Source organism: Palaemon carinicauda, chromosome 38 (genome assembly GCF_036898095.1).
Source record: "Palaemon carinicauda isolate YSFRI2023 chromosome 38, ASM3689809v2, whole genome shotgun sequence".
NCBI lineage: Eukaryota > Metazoa > Arthropoda > Malacostraca > Decapoda > Palaemonidae > Palaemon > Palaemon carinicauda.
The window spans coordinates 10565343-10584887 of NC_090762.1; the positions used below are offsets into that span (position 1 = coordinate 10565343).

General features: G+C 43.6%; 1 protein-coding gene across 2 annotated transcripts in view; it reads right to left on the minus strand.

The window, feature by feature from the left end:
- Nucleotides 1-19338, minus strand: part of dsh (Segment polarity protein dishevelled) — a 77023-nt gene extending 57685 nt beyond the window's left edge. The window contains exons 1-2 of one of the 2 annotated variants that reach the window (XM_068361881.1): nt 19083-19338; nt 7607-7676 (exon numbers count right to left, since the gene is read on the minus strand). In XM_068361881.1, coding sequence (XP_068217982.1) covers nt 7607-7676; nt 19083-19243 — 231 coding nt within the window. In that variant the 5' untranslated portion in view covers nt 19244-19338. The remainder of the gene's footprint in view (nt 1-7606; nt 7677-19082) is intronic. The other variant, XM_068361882.1, reaches the window with a different exon arrangement.
- Nucleotides 19339-19545: the final 207 nt, after the last annotated feature.

Here is a 19545-nt window from a genome sequence, read left to right on the forward strand (position 1 = left end):
CCGTGTTTCCGCTGGAGAGCTCGGAATTCTGCTAAAGGAAGCCAGTCATCCAAGTATCTCATGAGCCAGATGTCCATGGCATGCACCCAGGATGACACAAGAACAAAGACCTTGGTAAAGACTTGAGGGGCTGTAGATATGCGAAAGCAAAGCACCTTGAACTGGAAAACCTTGTCTCAAAAGGGAAACCTTAGGTACTTCGAAACAGGATGAAAGGGGACATAAAAATACCTGTCTTTCAGGTCTATTATTATTATCATTATTATTACTAGCCAAGCTACAACCCTAGTTGGAAAAGCAAGATGCTATAAGCCCAAGGGCTTCAACAGGGAAAAATAGCCCAGTGAGGAAAGGAAATAAGGAAATAAATAAATGATGAGAATAAATTAACAATATATCATTCTAAAAACAGTAACAGCATCAAAACAGATATGTCCTATATAAACTATTAACAACGTCAAGAACAGATATGTCATACATAAACTATAAAAAGACTCATGTCAGCCTGGTCAACATAAAAACATTTGCTCCAACTTTGAACTTTTGAAGTTCTATTGATTCAACTACCCGATTAGGAAGATCATTCCATAACTTGCTAACAGCTGGAATAAAACTTTTAGAATACTGTGTAGTATTGAGCCTCATGATGGAGAAGGCCTGGCTATTAGAATTAACTGCCTGCCTAGTATTACAAACAGGATAGAATTGTCCAGGGAGATCTGAATGTAAAGGATGGTCAGTGCCAAATATTAATATCTAGATCAGGAATAAGAAATTTAATAGACCGTAAGTTTCTGTCCAACAAATTAAGATGAGAATCAGCAGCTGAACACCAGAAAGGAGAACAATACTCAAAACAAGGTAGAATGAAAGAATTAAAACACTTCAGAATAGATTGATCACCAAAAATCTTGTAAGACTTTCTCAATAAGACAATTTTTTGTGCAATTGAAGAAGACACAGACCTAATGTGTTTCTCAAAAGTAAATTTGCTGTCGAGAATCACACCTAAAATTTTAAGTCATACAAATTTAAAGAAACTTTATCAATACTGAGATCCAGTTGTTGAGGAGCCACCGTCCTTGACCTACTTACAATCATACTTTGAGTTTTGTTAGGATTCAACTTCATACCCCATAATTTGCACCATGCACTAATTTTAGCTAAATCTCTATAAGGGATTCACCAACGCCAGATCTACATTTAGGGGATGGAATTGATGCAAAAGAGTAGCATCATCTGCATATGCAACAAGCTTGTTTTCTAAGCCAAACCACATGTCATGTGTATATAGTATGAAAAGTAATGGGCCAAGAACACTACCCTGTGGAACACCGGATAACAGATTCCTATATTCACTATGGTGCCCATCAACAACTCCTCTTTTGAGATCTATTACTTAAAAAATCAATAATAATGCTAAGAAACGACCCACCCACTCCCAACTGTTTGAGTTTGAAAACAAGGGCCTCACGATTAACACGGTCAAAGGCAGCACTAAAATCAAGGCCAATCATATGAACTTCCTGACCACAATCAAGGGATTTCTGTACAGCATTGGAGATTGTAAGAAGGGCATCACATGCTCCAAGGCCTTTACGAAAACCAAATTGCAAACTAAGGAGTAGATGATTACCTTCAGCAAACCTATTAAGATGTTTTGCCAAAAAGAGGTTCAAAACCTTAAGATAATATGGGAGTTGACGTCGGGGTTGTCCCATGGGTGCTGGAAGGCGTCCTTTAAGGCTGCTGTCGGGTCTGGCACCGGGGAGCAGAATACGGCGAACATGTCTATCACTGAGGACCACAACGTCGAAGGACTTCCTGTGCCACCTGGGGGTGAAGGGACCATTCTGACCATACCACTTGTCCTGTCCTGCTCAGTCCGTCTGCCAAGACGTTCCTTTTTCCGGGGACGAACCTGGCCATTACCAGCATATGGTTCATTTCGGCCCATTCTAGAATCTGAGCCGTGAAGTCGCACAGGTCCCTTGACCTTAAACCTCCCTGCTTCTTGATGTACGCCACCACAGTGGCGTTGTAGCACATAAGTGCCACAGAGTTCCCTCAGAGTAGACGGACGAATTCTATCAATGCTCTTTAAACTGCCATGAGCTCCAGAAGATTGATGTGCCGGGTCTTTTCCTCCACTGACCATTTCCCCTCCGCTGTTTCCTCGAGGAGATGAGCTCCCCACCCCTCCTACGATGCGTTCGTGAAGAGCAGCATCTCCAGAGGGGGGGGGGGGGGGAGCTGAACAGAATTCCTTTCAACGTGTCTCCTGTCGGACCACCTGAGGAGTGTGTGCTTGGAGGAAGGGGACACCGGGACTATCTTCTGCAGGGACTCTCCTGCTGACCAGAGGTCATTCAGGTTCCACTGGATCGGCCCGAGCTTGAGCCTGCCCTGTGAAACCAACTTCTCCGAGACCAGGTGACCCACTAACCTCTGCCAATCCTTGGCTCTCACCGGAGTGCCCGCTAGGAACGGCCAAATCACCTGGTCCAGGTTGTCCAGTCTCTCCAGAGAGGGGAAGACTCTCGTCAGCTGAGAGTCTAGCACCATCCCCAGGTATGTCATCATGTTGGTGGGGACTAGCTGCGACTTCAAGATTGACCATAATCCCGAGGTCCTTGCAGAAATATAACAGCAGTGAGCCTTGATTCCTTAAATCTGCCTCTGAGGCTGAAAGCAGCAACCAGTTGTCGAAGTACCTGATCAGCCTGATGCCCCGCTTGTGTGCCCAGGCTGATACCAGGGCGAAGACACTCGTGAACACTTGAGGTGCTGTCGACAGGCCGAAGCAGAGGGTTCTGAACTGAAGGGTCTGAGAGCCCCACCTTACTCTGAGGAACTTCCTGCTGGAGGGGTGAACGGGAATCTGAGAGTAGGCATCCTTGAGATCCAGGGACATCATGAAATCCCCTTTTCTCGAGGCTGCCATCACCGACTTCGGCGTGTCCATCTTGAAGGGGGTTTTCTTGATGAACTTGTTCAACGCCGAGAGGTCGATGACTGGCCTCCAACCTCCCGTCGCCTTCTCCACCAAGAAGAGTCTGCAGCAGAAGCCCGGAGACGGCTCGTGCATGGGTTGTAGGGCTCCCTTGCTCAGCATAACCTCCACTTCTGCTTGTAGTACTGCTTTCCTCTCCGAGTCCTTGGGCGCCAGCAACTCCGCCCGATGTTCGGGGATCAACGGGGGCGAGTCCGACAGGAAGGGAATCCTGTATCCCTCCCTGAGAACTGCCACCGTCCACGGGTCCGCTCCGTTGTCCCGCCATGCTTGCCAATAATGTTTGAGGCATCCCCCCCACCTGAGGCATGGGAAGGTGAAGGGGGCCTCCCTCCCTATCTCCTTCTAGGGAGACGGTTGGAACGGCCTCTCTTTGGGTTTAAAGGAGGACTGAGGTTGGGCACCTCCCCTTCTGGAGGGCCTAGGAGACTGGTGCCAGGAAGAGGCGGGAGCCTCCTGTCTAGCCGGGGGCGTAGGCAGGTAGGATACGTCTGCCGGAGGTCTTCTCACAGGGGGTCGCCTAGGTAACTGCTGCCTGGGTTCGGCCGTGCTCTTCATTTTGTTGACTCTCTCCATCGTCTCGGCCACTTCTTGCAGAGGGAACACCGTCTCACCCCAGACGGAAGAGTTCCTCAGGAACTTTGCTTCTCGCTCGGGGAGCCTACGGGATAATCTATTCAGTGCCGTGTCCCTTCTCCTCAGGACCCAGTTGGCCGCCTGAGTAAGGGACTGAAAGGTAAGAAACTTCATAGCCTTACCCCCCGAGCGGATTAATTCTTGCAGAAGATCCTGGTTGTCAGGGACTGACAAGTCATGCGAAAGCTGAAACCCTGCCAACATACAGGACCACCAGTCCAGCCAAGAGGTGACATTAACAATATCCTGCGAGGTATCCTCCATCATGGCGGCCTCCGCTTGAGAGAGAACCACCGGTGCGTTGAGGCTGTGCTTGTCCGTGTTGCCCTGGTTTACGGTAGCGACCGCTTCCTCCAAAGTGCAAGGCCCTGAGTGTCGACCGTCAGGCACATAGAATTTCTTCTGGGTCTTGAGACCCAGGAGCTTGAAGGAACCCTGTGCCCTCAACGAATTCTTAGGGCCCGACACAAAACGGTTCACACGCTCCATTCCCAGGGCAACATCGGGTGCTAACGGTAGGATCAGGGACGATTTCCGCTGGAAAGGATTGTCAACCATCCTGCCCAAACCTGACAGCCAAGCTTGCTCCACTGCTGGCTGAGGCTCATCTAACCTATGGTGACGTCAGATGAGCGCTAACCCCTTCCGGTAAGACGGGACCTCGTCTGGGGAGCACTCGCCTGAGCCCACAAGCTCATCCAAGATCTGATCCTCCTCATCGGAGGGTTCGTCGGACACAGAGAGATCCGCGGGCGCGGAGGCATCCCTCCCCTCCTGGATGGGTGGTGGAGCGGCTGGCCCCGTCACAGGTAGAGCCGCCGGAGCGGAGGTAGCCGTCATGGGTCTACCCCCTCCCGGGACTATCCGGACGGAGCTGGTCGATGGTCGCGGCAGCAGTGCATCCCGAAACTTGGACGGGGCTGCTGCGATGAAAGATACAGAAGTTGAGCCACTGGGTCTAACCAGCGGCAGTTCCCAACACACGGGTGGAGCCGCCGACTTACTAAGACGGGGCAGCTGAAAGTGTGCCAACGGCTGCACCCATCTAGCGGGCGGAGCCGAAGAGAGACTGTGCAAGGGTATGGAAGCGGCTCCAGCAGCCACCGAGGCAGGCACTGGAGCGGCAACCTTCTTGCTCGACCCCCGACGGTGTCGGACTACGGTGATATACCTCTTTCTCGATGAAGACTTCTTCCTGTACCTCCTCCTCGAGGACCTCGCCCTCTTCCTGGTCGGGCTGACATGGGAGCTTGATCTCCTCCTCCTGGAACGTTTCCTCTTTCTCCTGGAGTCCCGTTCACTGGCACTGTCTGACGAGTAGGAGCTGTAGAAAGAGTAGTCGGAGGAGGAATACAAGGTTGCTGAGTCGTCCGTTTTGATGACAAGCTTCCTTGGGGTCCTTGGTCTGGAAATCAGGGTAGAGGGCTCCATGAAGTCCGGCGAAAGCGGCGCTGCTGCCGCTCGAGGTGAGCGGATGGCGGGTCGAGAGGCGAACCACCTGTCGAATTCCCCTTCCATCCTCATGGGGGACCTGAAGGGAGTCCTAGGCGCTGTCCACACGATGGAGTTGGGGTCCGACGAGCACGTGGGTCGTCTTCCTTTATTCCGACCACCCCGGGAACCCGCTGAACCTAAAAAACACTGTTCGGGCGTGAGGGTAGGCGCTGATTTGGGCTTCCCCCAAACCGGGTCTTCATCTAAGACGGGTCCTGCGGGCACCAGGTCGTCGTCTACTAAACACACTTCCGCCAAACTAGCAGACACCCCCCCCCCCCCCACTCACCTGCAAAGGCCCCTTATCCACAGATTTCCCGACATCAGACTCATGGGGAACGGCAATGGGCCGTTTCCCCGGAACGGACTTACCTCGTTCCCTATTCTGGGTAGGGGAAGGCGAAGGAGAAACCCTCTTCTCTGATTGGGCTGAGGGCGACGTAAGCGGCGAAACAGTGCCCGACTTCTCCGGAGATCTCTAGGTTGACTTCTTTTTCTTCCTAGCAAACAAGGTCCATTGCAGCTCCGGCCAAGACTCGCACTCAGGACACGTGGAGGTCGGGGATCACCTATTTCCCTGACACGAGGAGCATAAGGTGTGCGGGTCGACCTCGGGCCTCGAGAGCCATGCTCCGCAAGACTTACCATGATTCCATAGTGAAAGCGAAACACGCAAACGACACAAGAACACAAGGGAAAGGTGAGGAACACATCGGGAACACAAGGGAACACGTGGGACAAGGGATGGAGAACACAAAGGAACACGTGGTACACAAGGTGATCGGATGGGATAAGAGAGAGAGCAGCGAGATGTAATCTACGCCGCGGCGAGATGTAATCTACGCCGCGACCAGACGCTTACTGACGAGCTAACAAGCGCGGCCTTACGCGCTGACCCCGGGTCGCCCCAGGGCGAGTATCCTTCCACACCGGAGCGCCCCTACAAGGTAGCGGAGAGGGGGGAACTACGCAAAATTCTTGGTCGGTGAATAAGGAGATCCCAGATCCTCCTAAGAAAGTAGTTCGAGGTAAGTACTCCGTGTTGGAACAAATAACATAACTTTGGAGCTAAGAAAACTGCTGTCTATGCTCAAAATGTAGTCATTCTTCCTAAAGGCCTGGAGAATGGATGTTAGGGTCTCCATCTTGAACCTTGTCTGTAAAATAGAGGTGTTCACGAGAGAGAGGTCTGTGATGGGTCTCCAACCTCCCGGGAGGTCAGCTTCTCTACTAGGAATATTTTGCTAAGGGTTGTGATAGCCGATGTGGTAAGGTCCCTGATTGGGGATTGCCAGATTGGGGTTCCAGTCCCGTTTCGGTCGCTGCAACCTCACATCCTTGTGAACTAAGGATGGGGGGTTAGGGGAGCTTATAGGTCTACCTGCTGAGTCATCAGTAGCCATTGCCTAGCCCTCCTTGGTCCTAGCTCCGGTGGAGAGGGGGCATGGGTGCTGATCATGTATATATACATGGTCAGTCTCTAGGGCATTGTCCTGCTTGATGGGGCAATGTATGTATATATAGCCAGTCTCTAGGGCATTGTCTTGCTTGATGGGGCAATGTATGTATATCTAGCCAGTCTCTAGGGCATTGTCCTGCTTGATAGGGCAATGTCACTGTCCCTTGCCTCTGCCATTCATGAGCAGCCTTTAAACCTTTAAAGGAATTGAAAAGCAGCTGCCGAATATGGGTCATTGGGCATGGAATGACTATTGAAGTAATCTGGAGAGTTATCAAGACTTCATCCACTGCTTCTTTGTTGAGCACTTTGGAGACTTCCTATGACAAGAGTAGGTCTTTGATTGTAAAAAAATAAGAAGTCAAAGGCTAAACAAAGTTGGCCAAGAGATAAATGTCAACTCTCACCAAGCCAAAAGTAAAAAGGGAAGATACAACAAATGTGTGTGAGAGACGGGTAGTTGGCTACCCCAAGCACCACTAACTAGCGGGTGGGTGGTTATACCTCAATAAATGTTTTACGGCTAGACTTCCAACTTTGCCAAAGTATAATCCCTATAAATAATAAGGCTTTGTACTAAGTGTTGTAACATAGTATTAAAACTTTTAGGCCAGTCTTTTTTAATCGTAAACTGTTTAAAAGGTTTTGACGGGAGAGCAAGACTACATCTTCACTCTAACGAGCCGAAATAATGAGTAACAATTGTTTACTAGTGCTGGTGTGAGCAGGGTAGTTGGTCAACACCAGCTAGCGGATAGTTACACCTCACAAACGCTTTACAGCTGGTTTCAATTATAGCCAAAACAATACTCCTAAGTAAAGAGCATAAGGTTTGCATATACTGTAGTGCCGGAACAAGTCAATTAATTTTATCTGCATACATGACTTTCCCTCGGCTAACAAATTAATTTCTCAAAAATAACTATCATATAGATTCCTCAACATAAACTACCTAATAAATATAACTAATGTATTCTAATAAAAATACACTAATATATACTCACCCAAGACACCACTCTGCCATTAAAACATGGAAGAGGTGCATCGTCATCTATAATTTCTTCTTTTACTACCCTAAAAGACAAAGAGAATGCAATTAGTAGCATGAAAACCTTTAATATAGATACAATTGTTATAGCATACTATGTATATATCTAAAGATAAACAAACAGAACACCATCCTTTGAAAATTTAACTCTTCTAAACTAGGTACTATGTATACCAATTAAATACAGCGGTATTGCAGAGTATAAACAAAAGTACAGTAAGGAGGATTAGAGTAACGTATAAACAAAGCTGCAGAATGCAAAATTCACTTGTCACACGGAGGCCATTGACCAAGATAACCTTACGTTTAAATTTCAAACATATCAAGAGTTAGGCACGATCAACAAAATAAGATGCATTAACCAACATATAAAAAACCACAAAATGACGAATTAGCCCATTCATCGTGCTTACAATATATAAAAAAAAAAATTATTACTTTACGGATTTAGGTCCATGCTCCCCTAAAAGACTTTCTAGTGCCTCAGATTACAACCAATTAAATAGACAAGTAGGCAAAAAAAAAAAATTTAACATCTTTAATGGACATTTTCATATTAACCCTTTTACCCCCAAAGGACGTACTGGTACGTTTCACAAAAGCCATCCCTTTACCCCCATGGACGTACCGGTACGTCCTTGCAAAAAAATGCTATAAAAAATTTGTTGTTCATATTTTTTGATAATTTGAGAAAATTCAGGCATTTTCCAAGAGAATGAGACCAACCTGACCTCTCTATGACAAAAATTAAGGCTATTAGAGCAATTTAAAAAAAATATACTGCAAAATGTGCTGGGAAAAAAATAACCCCCTGGAGGTTAAAGGTTGGAAATTTCCAAAAACCCCGGGGGTAAAAGGGTTAACAACAGACATATTGAAACAAGAGCTAATTTTCTGATATACAATCTGAAATGAAGTGCAATTACTAATAGATTCTTTAAAACAAACACTAAGAATCAATCATAAAAACTTGATTGACTACAAAGACCTAAAAGCAACAGATAAGTGACAGATCAAACAAATTCACAAAGCTTTCTGCTCTTATCTTGTAAATACAAATTATCTCCAAATGAATGTGTTTTTTTTTTTTTCCAACAAACATGAAACTTAATGAGAATGTTATATTTTGATGGATATGTTATATCCATCAAAATATAACATTCTCATTAAGTTTCATGTTTGTTGAAAAAAAAAAAAAACATTCATTTGGAGATAATTTGTATTTTTCCTAACTATGCAAACCTGAGTCCTTTAAATAGGATAGATTACCAGCAAAATTGTAGTACAGCATACGGCAATTAAACTTCGATAACAAGGTGTAAACAGTTGGCAGGTACCCCCAATTGTTCATTGAGCACTCGTTCTGCCTGCAACCAGGACTTTCTTTTGGAAAAGTATAAGTAAAGGACTCAGATTTGTATAGTTAGGAAAAATACAAGATTACTGTATCTCAAAATTTATCATTTGTTCTGGCAGAAATAAAAACCTTCGTCCTTTTCATAGGACATTCATACTTAGGGGAAAGGAAGTCCTTATTCCAACTGGCTGGGTACTTATCCAGGCCTACCAAAAACCCGCACCCATGTAAGTGGTTCTTTACACCTTGTGCACTGGCGTTTTGACAACAACAGCAGGTCCAACGCCCGTACAATACTGAGTGCGGAACAGAAATCTCTGCGTATTAACCTTGAGGCAAATATACAGAGTATTAATCGGTTTGCCTGGTTACAATACACACTCCCTCATATTCTCCCCTTTCATCTCAGTCTAACACCTAACCTCCATCCTCGATGCACCAGCTGTGTAGCTACTATCGTTCCTAGCACATAGGTGTCTAGAGACCTGTGCAGTGGCGGCTCATGTATACGTACTATGAAACTGCAGCACCTCCCATTTTCATTTGATATTATCGATAACACTCAATATAATGATTCTTTCCTCATTTCTTTCTTTATACTATACTTGTATAATTAATCTATAAGAGTAATGTCATTAGCCATCCTTCAATTTATGAAAAACTATAACAATTTCTACGAAAATGGTACTTTTCCTAACTACTTACCACGGACCACTCTTTATTATTATCATTATTATTATTACAAGCCAAGCTACAACCCTAGTTGGAAAAGCAAGATGCTATTAGCCCAAGGGCTCCAATAGGGAAAAATAGCCCTGTGAGTTAAGGAAATGAGGAAATAAATAAATGACGAGAACAAATTTACAATAAATCATTCTAAAAACAGTAACGTCAAAACAGATATGTCATGTATAAACTATAAAAAGACTTATGTCAGCCTGTTCAACATAAAAACATTTGCTGCAACTTTGAACTTTTGAAGTTCTACTGATTCAACTATCCGATTAGGAAGATCATTCTACAACTTGGTCACGGAGAACCTGGAGCTCGCTAGCTCCCACGACCAGGAATTTTTCTCCCCCAACAGGCCTAGTCCCCGTCTCAGTGTGCGCAATCCTGACCTCACTTGTTTCCCCACAATGCACCAAGATGATGCTCCCAGAAGGATGTTACAAGGTCAAAGGACACCATTCTGCTCCTGGTCTTGACGCGTGAGGTCGACTTGCCAGCTTCTCTTATGACAGTTTTTTTTCTTGTGTTAGAGCATGTATTGTTTTCGAGTTCCTATGTTACTTTGAGTTTTCTTGCTTATTCTTCGAGTATGGAGTCTGTGCGTGTGGAGCATCATTACCCAGGTGTGAATGGGAAGTTGTGTGCAGCCTTCCTTTCACACGTGGAGGTAGATCCTCACGTTCTGTATACTTCATATTAGGACCGGGTGTGTTCCCCGAGTGATACGTGTGAGGAGCGTGCGAGTTGGAATGATGCCCAGTGAGCCTACATGGCCACTAAGAAGAAGAAGCCAAAGAAGGACAGGCCACCAGACCTCTGGTCAGGTCGGCCTTCCAGCCTTCTACCAGCCGACCGCATGTGTGGCCTCAGCTCATTTGCAGGTGGACATTTCCCCAACAGCTCACGGGGTGGTGGTCCCAGCTTCCGCTCAGCGGCTCCCAGGCGCCAATCTCCCCTCATGGGGCCATAGAGACATACTCGGGTCCCATAAGAACCCTGTTCAGGTCTCTTGCCGGCATGGAGAGAAGCAGACACCGCTCCCCCAACCTCTTGGGAGGAATTATCCTCCTGGATGCCGCTCAATATCCTCTTCCTGCCACCTCAGACTGGGCCTGTCGAAAGGGGACAGAGGAAAGAGGGAGGAAACGTCACTCCTTCAGGCCGCTGTCTTACGACAAAAATCTTTGTATGGGACTGTTTACTCCCCGAATGTTGCGCTAGAAAACCTCGTACTACATTCTTGAATGAGATACAGTACGTAGAATTAGATTATTACCTGCTTCCAGCTATTCTATTTGATTATTTCGGTTCCTTTACAATTTTTTTCGGTTCTCTTGACAATTCCCATGACTACATCTGAAGCAGAATACTACTTTTGAACACTGAAAACAATAAAAAGTTTTCTAAGAAGGACTACATCTGAAGCAGAATACTACTTTTGAACACTGAAAACAATAAAAAGTTTTCTAAGAAGGACTATGAAATCAGGAAGACTAAATGAATTTACATTACTTTCAATGAAATAAATGTTCCTCTGTTGTCATTCTGAGATCAAGGAGAAAATAATTAATCTTATTGCACAAATTAAAACAAGATAAATGGATCAATCTTGAACAGTAACAATTTAGGTGAAGTAAAAAATATTGTTTGATTTTGTTCTTTTACGATTCTATCAAGTTTCTGAAGAAATTTTCGTACAATAGTTTGTTTCCTTTTACGTAATATTATACAAAGGCTACAAATTTTCTTGAGCAGCAACCCCCTAATTTTGGCCACGAGCCGCCAATGGACCTCTGGGTCAATTCCAGCAAGGAAATTGCCAGTATATGTAGTCCGTCATTTCTAGGTGCCTGATTGGAATACCTGCACCACTGAGATTCTAAAGGAATTCCAGGGTTGTGTGATCCCTCCAAAAGGTTTGTCCCACCATGCCACCAACACGGGTATCGTCTGGAATCCTCCCCTATTGGCACTAATGATAGAGGAGGGAAGGTATCGGGCACCCAGTGTCTCTTTATGTCTCATCGACAAGACCGCAGGTGGAGACAACCGTTTGAAACAAGACTTTCAAGGGACATTCCCGGGAGGACAGATGATCCAGCAGATAGTGCGGTTGAATGAAATGAACATTCGCCTCTCGAAAGCATACACGTCTGTACAGAGATGGGAAAACTTCCTACAATGGTGTAGATGTCCATATCTAGGCACATAAATATTTGTTTGAGCATTAGAGATGACCTATTTAGATACACAATGATCTCAAGCTTGTGACAACAAGAGAAGTCTATCTCAGAGGGAAAAGTCATTCTCAGAGTCTCAGGCTCCAGTAATCCTTAGCGCAGAAGACTAATGGCGTTGATGTGTGCCTATGTTGAAAATAGAGTAAAAACTTTGGTAAAAATAGCAGAAATGTTGAGCAAATGAAGCAAAACTAAAACACTTTCCCTTGGTACACTCTGCTCGCTTATGACACACAGTGGTATTTCCAGGCAGCAGGGTGGATTTGGATCTGGAAGTATGCATCCTCAAGTCGATCTTCGTGAACCCTAATGGCCTGATCCCTTATCTGACAGTGTTTGAAGTCTTCATCCGGAGCAGAGTTTGCAGAACACTCGTTCAGGGCTAGGAGGTCAATAACCGGGCTCCGGCTTCCAAAAGTCTTCTCTACAAGAGTAGCAACTGAAAAACCCTGGAGATCAGTCACTTCCCCTGTGTTCAGCAACCATCCTTGGACTGCGTCGAAGGCTCACCAAAGGTGAGATTGTACATGTCCTTATTCTATGACCCACATAAGCTCGCAAGTCGACCAGTCAAGGAGTTTGCGAATAAATATCTAAGAGAGCACCATTATGTGACTGCTCTAAGAAAAACCCAACATTGTAATCATTGTAGAGGCTGTGCAGTTTGTGCAAATGGTGTTGTAGCCAGTGATTAAAGCCTTCTGAAAGCATTATAAAGCTTGTAGAGGCTGTCTGAGGAAAGAACTGCCAGTGATCTCAGCTTTGAACTAAATCCAGAATTTCAAAATGAATGTTTTAGTGGAGGTACTCCCCTAGGTGAGTGCTCTTACAAGCAGCTGAGAGGGTAAGCGATCGATTGTGAGTGGGTGGGAAAATGTGCAATCAATCGTGACCTAAGCAGATATGGTTGTGGCTTGCAATCGCGCACGTGTAATGGCGCTCCCTTAAGACCGTGCTAACACCTAGTAACATGTCTAGTATTGCTTTAAAAGTAGAGCTAACTGGTGCAATCGTGAGCTGATCTTGTTACAACAGGTGATGGGAATTCGAACAGCTGAGATAGAGGGCGACTAGCAGCTACACTCCTCCAAGGATCCCTCGGGACTCGCGCAACCTGGGTCTTCTTGCAAATTCTGGGGTCCACTGAGGTACTGGACCTATTCTTCAGGATGTCCTTCACATCCTTTCTTTCTCTAAAGTGAGAGATCCTTTCTTCCATTGAGGCAAGCACCTTCAGAGAAAGGGAAGAAGTGGCTGGGTGGTCGCTTCCTCTCCTCCACACCTCCATTCAGTGCGACACTGGTCTGCATCTGTCCTAGTTCAGAGTGGGCTGTTGGTCTGCTTCATTCTTCCTCTGCCTCCAAGGAGAGAGAGAGCGAGAGGTCATATTGAATTCAATCAGTGACAACTGATAATTGTCAACCAGGATTACCTCTTTGGGTGACAGACTCCGATGAATGCAAGACCAATAGTTGCCTCAGGGAGATGACTCTTTCCGCCTTCAGTTGAGACGACGTCGGTCATTGAGCCTTATAGGCATTATGTCCAGGTCACTAAATTGAGGCATAGCTCGTTGAAGAACGCATTCCTTCATCCTTTTTAGTGAAGGATCTATGTTGGAGAGATCCTCCTGGCTGTTACAATTCTTATCTTTCTTAAGGAGTCTTCTCTTGTTTAGATACCAAACGTTTATCATCAGCGAGTGTTGGCGAAACACATCTAGGGGATCCGCCTCAACCACAAACGCCTCGTGTGGTTGAGACGCATGTAGGTAAGGCATGAGTTGATGAGGCTCGTCAGCTTGAGGCACGTATGGGGGAGGCGTGTGCAAGCGAGGCTCATCTGGGTTCTTCTATAGTTGGCGAAGAGGGGGTTAGACAAAGGTTGCCTTGCAAACACGCTCAGGAGAGCTAGAGTGCTCAGGTGAAGGAGGAATCCTTTTCTTGTAGGAGTGATGGTCAGAAGTTCATCAATCTGCAAGCTCCGAAGAGCTAAGGTGTCCAGGTGAAGGTACTCACCCTCATTGGTAATACTTCACAAGAAGGTGGGTGCAGATATATGCGCTCAGGCGAGTCCTTTGGTGAAGTTAGTTTCCCAAAGGAATGGAGCTTAGGAGACAATGTCCCCTTCTGTGGTCACTGATTGTTGATGGTTTCGAGGACATAAGCCCATCTAGAACGACTCCCTCCACTGGGCTCTCAAGGGAGAAGAACTAATGACCTTTCTTGCAGGAATAGCATCTCTCCAGTGGAGTCCTCACAGCAATCATCTCCACTAGCCACTCCTTGGAAGGAAGAACTTGAAGTCCCAAGGAGGACTGCCGAAACATACAAAGCATTGTCCATCTATAAAGAAGAGACTGAAGTCTCCCACTGGGGAGGAAGCACTCCCGTTTTGCATGGGAAACGGGAAGATCTCCTTGCCCCTACGTTTGCCCCAAAGTTAAAAGGCCCCCACTCTTACCAGACTGGCCTCCGGAGGACACTCACGGGGAACAGTATAAGGGCAACATACCAGGAGTTAGAGAAAGAAGTTGGGACTTCTTTGACCTCAAGGATGACCCAAAGGCGAAGAACCCTTTCTGGAACAACACTCATTACAGGGCACGAAAGGTAAGAATCCGTTGGCCTGGAACTCATGAAGGTACCGCTTTTCTTGTCCACCATACCCAGACGCTTTTGCATTTCTACCAGAATCTTCACGGGAGAATTGAAGTCACTAATATGCTGGAAAAGGAAGAATGGTTGTAAAGTCTGCCAACATATCCAGCCAGCAAGAACGTTTGTCCTTACTGACAGCTGCTGCCAAGTGACTACAGTACTAAGTGAACAAGCTGGGGGCGTGGCTTCCCTGCTCCCAGCCAGTAAATAGTGACCACCTGTTTACACCTCTTTATAAAAGTAATTCCAGATTTACTGTTATCTATGTAAAGGACAATGCTTTGTATTTGTATAAGAACAAATCAAAATTCAATGACCGTCTTAAGAAAGGAATAACTGAGATTACTCAAGATATGGTAGGTCTGTACCATACAACCCTATTTTTCCCATACCTTATAACTTCAGCATAAACTTGCCCTAAGAAAAGTATTGCTAACTCTCCAAATACACCACAACCATTCAAAACTGAAAGTGATTATACACACATTAACTAGTCTTGCTGACTCTTTATATTAAAACTTGAATTTTGTTAACAAATAAAGATCAGTACAGTACACATGTAAGTATAAATCAGGACTTTGCTAGCATCCATGAAACAACAAAATAACATTATCAATGACAAGCTATTAATCCTCAATAAATCCTTGATAAACAAAGACTTATTCAAATAACAATGCAGCACAATATCACCAGCTAGAAAATAATTTGGTCAATAAAACCATCAGTGATCTAAGTCTATTAGGATTGGATAACGCCCAAGAACACGCAGTACCCTACCCGTAAATACTGTATAACTTTCTACATAATAAGAAAAGCAAACTGCCATATCAATATTTAAAAATTACTACTTGTCAAATATGTCACCATAAATATTCATAACTACCAAAAGCTAAAAGAAACAAATAGGCTAACATAAAATTCTAGAACCTTTATGGTATTTTAACTCAAATGCTAGAATTACTTAAAATGAGATAATTTGTAAATTTAAAAATTTACAGGTATTCTACTTACCACCTATATACTTTACAACCAAAATAATTAGTATAAATGCACTCCAGATAAGACACCTGTAGAGGAATCAAGCTTATGTCACATACACTAAATGTATTTGAGAGAATTATAGATGGAAGATTATGTAAACAAGTTCTCATAGGCAGACAGCTACTATGATTCATGAAATCTCTTGGTATTGTGGATGTTATTTTTTCTCTCAGAAAAATTATGCTAAAGTATAGTGAAAAGCAAAAGACCTTATATATGGCCTTTATAGACCTTGAGAAGGAATACGACAGAGTACTGTACCACACCAGGAAATATACATATCTTAGGAAGAGAGGGGCAACATTAAGTATACACTAAAATTTTATCGGAGCTGTATAGAAACGTAAATACCAGTACTAAATCTATAGTTGGAAGACAGAAAATTTTCAAGTCGAGGTTGGGCTACATAAGGGATCCACTCTAAGCCCATTTTTATAAAATATTGCCTTAGATGTGTTTTCAAAGGATGTGAGGGAGGCCCCATGGTGTCTGTTCTATGCAGATGACATATTCTTGTTAGCTAAGAACATGGAAGAACCAGAAATCCATCCATCCATCCATATACCAAGGCACTTCCCCCAATTTTGGGGGGTAGCCGACATCAACAAGAAACAAAACAAAAAAGGGGACCTCTATTCTCTACGTTCCTCCAGCCTAACTAGGGACTCAGCCGAGTTCAGCTGGTACTGCTACCGGAAATGAAGCTTGAAAATTGGAAATATGCCTTGGAGAGTTGAGTTAAAGTAGAAGAAAAGGAAGACAATATACGACAAACCAATTGGATGGTGACCAGGATACCCCCAATTAAATAAGACAAACAGAACATCAAAAGGGTTCATAAATTCAAGCACCTTGACTCTATGATGGACAATGTGGAGATATTGAAAAAGAAATTGACAGCCAGATTCAGTGTGTCTGGAAGAATTGGAGGAAGTGGTTTGGTTTCGTATGTGATAGGAAAGTCCCCCACCAGATTAAAGGGCCGAGTTTACTAGGCAGTTGTCAGACCAGGAGCGACAAACGGATTTGAAGCAGCACCGTCGAGGAAAATAAGAGGGAAGAAAGTTGGAGGTAACCAAGGTGAAGACGCTTAAGTGGATGAGTGGATTAAGCAGAATGGACAGGGCTAAAAATCAACATAATCGGGATACAGTAAAGGTCACTAAAACATCAAAAATAGTACAATAGTTAAGGTTAAAATGGTTTGGCCACATGATGAGAAGAGAAGAGCAACATGTGGCAAGAGAATTGATGTACAGTACATGCAACTGAATGGAACACAAAGGAAAAAAACCTAAGACCAGGTAAAAAGATTGCACTGGAAATGAGATGGCCAAAAGTAGTATGGGAGAAAATAACACAGGACAAACGTAGAAGAAAAGGAATCTTTAAAATTATCAACCCGGATTATGATAAAGCACGGAAGAAGGGGCAAGACATGTGATCAAATGCAAAAAAATCAAACATGAGATGATTATCACTTCAGTAAATTGTCATGAACATCACATCTAAAACATTAATTGATCTATATTTTTACTATTTAACGTAACACATACTAAGCAGGAACATTGTCAACTGCTTACAGGCTTTTTGGATTTCTTTCAAGACCATAGAACTTGGTGTGGACAACCCCTAGAGTTTACAAAACAAACACAATCAATATAGAAGTTTGTATGCTTCCAAGGTTATACTTTACTTCAAGGACTATTTTCCTGATCCTATCACACATGAAAACCCTGTATCCTACTGGACCTAAATGGTTAATTTATTGTATAGCCTTAGGATTTAGAGTATCAAAGTGTGTTCTGTACTCCATATTGTCAAATCCATGTAATTCTGAACAAGAACCTCCTGGTAACTTAACTCATCAATGTAAATACTCAGATGGCCTAGGAAACTCATCCTATCCTTATCCTAACTGAAGCAAGTTATAAACCTACAATGGGATTCACTTGTCTTACATCCTTAAATAGTCATTCAAGAAGTGCAGCTTAGCAAGCAAGTTTAGGAAATGAGAAGCAATTATTGGCTTCCAATACATAACTCTAAAAAGTACTTAAGTTGCGCAGACACTCACATGGACTAACTTGATACAAACCAGGCAAGCCAAACCTTATTAGCATACGACATGGAACCCTGTCTGGCCGATGAAGCGTCTAAAAGAAATTTGCCTCATAATTAACCTAGGACTTTGAGGTTAGGTGGGAATTGCCTAAGGTATCATAATTACCACTCCGATTATTATACATTCAAGAAGTTAATGTATAGAGAAGAAAAGGCTAGTTTTACGATTATATATCGTTTCCCCAGTATGTTTTCTCCACCCAAAACCACGAGTTCCCACTGGGGGTCCCCCATTATCGTAGGATAGTGATGTATATATATTTCGGAAACTTCATTTGCGACGGGAACAAGTGTCATTTTCTATAAGAAAAAGTAGTTTTTTTCCTAGGTTACATTGCCCTGTAATACATTACAATAAAACCAAATTAGAACCACAAAATTTAGTAATGGTATACCATTACCTCTAAGACGTAGCTTATAAAATGGCAATTAAGACGGCAGTAGGTTGTGGGATCAAAATCGCCTGCAGTAGGCATTTATGAAATTTGATTATACACCTATTAGTAAGGTAACTAAAAACAGACTAGGCTAGTTTACCTAACTATTATTATTATTAAATGCTAAGCTACAACCCTAGTTGGAAAAGCAAGATGCTATAAGCCCAGGGGCCCCAACAGGGAAAATAGCCCAGTGAGAAAAGTAAATAAAGAAAAATAAAATATTTTAAGTATAGTAATAACATTAAAATATTTCCTATAAAAACTATAACAAAACAAGAGGAAGAGAAACTAGATAGAAGTGTGCCCGAGTGTACCCTCAAGCAAGAGATCTCGAAGCCTTTGGTAATATAGAACATAAGGATTGAACTTTGATATGTGTATATACTGTGTTTAAAAATCTTCTCGCAGAATACTTTCAAATTTAATTTAAGCAATCCTAGTAACAATAATAATGTTAAATATACTGCTTGCCAGAACCTCTTCTCGTAGCCTACCTTTGGGCAAGGCATTGCCTGCCGTAGATCGTATCCTGTACTAGTTACCCACCCAGTGTCATTTTTCCTACCTTAAATGAAGGGTGAATGAAATGCAGAGGGTATAAATAAGGCATTCGTGATTGGAAGACTTGAAAAACGCATAATTAACAGAATAACAGTTAGGTATAAGTGTACCGTTACATCTAATTAATTTACCGTTAGTGGTAACCCAACGTTTGTTGACACAAGTCCCCTGGAGGATAAAAACCTTATTTATGATAAATATCGAGGCTTTATTCACTCGCCACACACTAAATGGGAAGATATGAAGCTTCGTCGAGAATAAAACGAGACTAACTTACCCAAAATCATCGTCCATAGACTTGAAAAAGAATTTATAACTGGGCCTATTGAGAACATTCTTGAAGTCGGATAACGTCACTTTGTCGGGGGCTTTGGGAATTTTTACTAAATACGGAGTTTCTTCGTCGTCTATGTGGTATATAATTTTAGTTTCCTCCATGACACGCGTATATGGAGGGCCGAAATGGGCGTAGACCTTTGCCTGTCCTCCGCTAGTACGAGAATATGGCTGCCACACTAATGTTTTCCTAAGACGTTCCAATAATGTTGGTTGTGTCACTTTGACTTTGCATAAAAATCATACTAGGATTGATAATTCTTAGTCAGAATAAGAAACAAGTATAATAATATTGATATAAAATATTATTACTACAATTTATCACTACTGTGTCCATTTCAAAAGAAAGTTAGTTGATTTATAAGGTTTTCTTTTTACTTAGCGGATCCCGTGAATTGACAAAA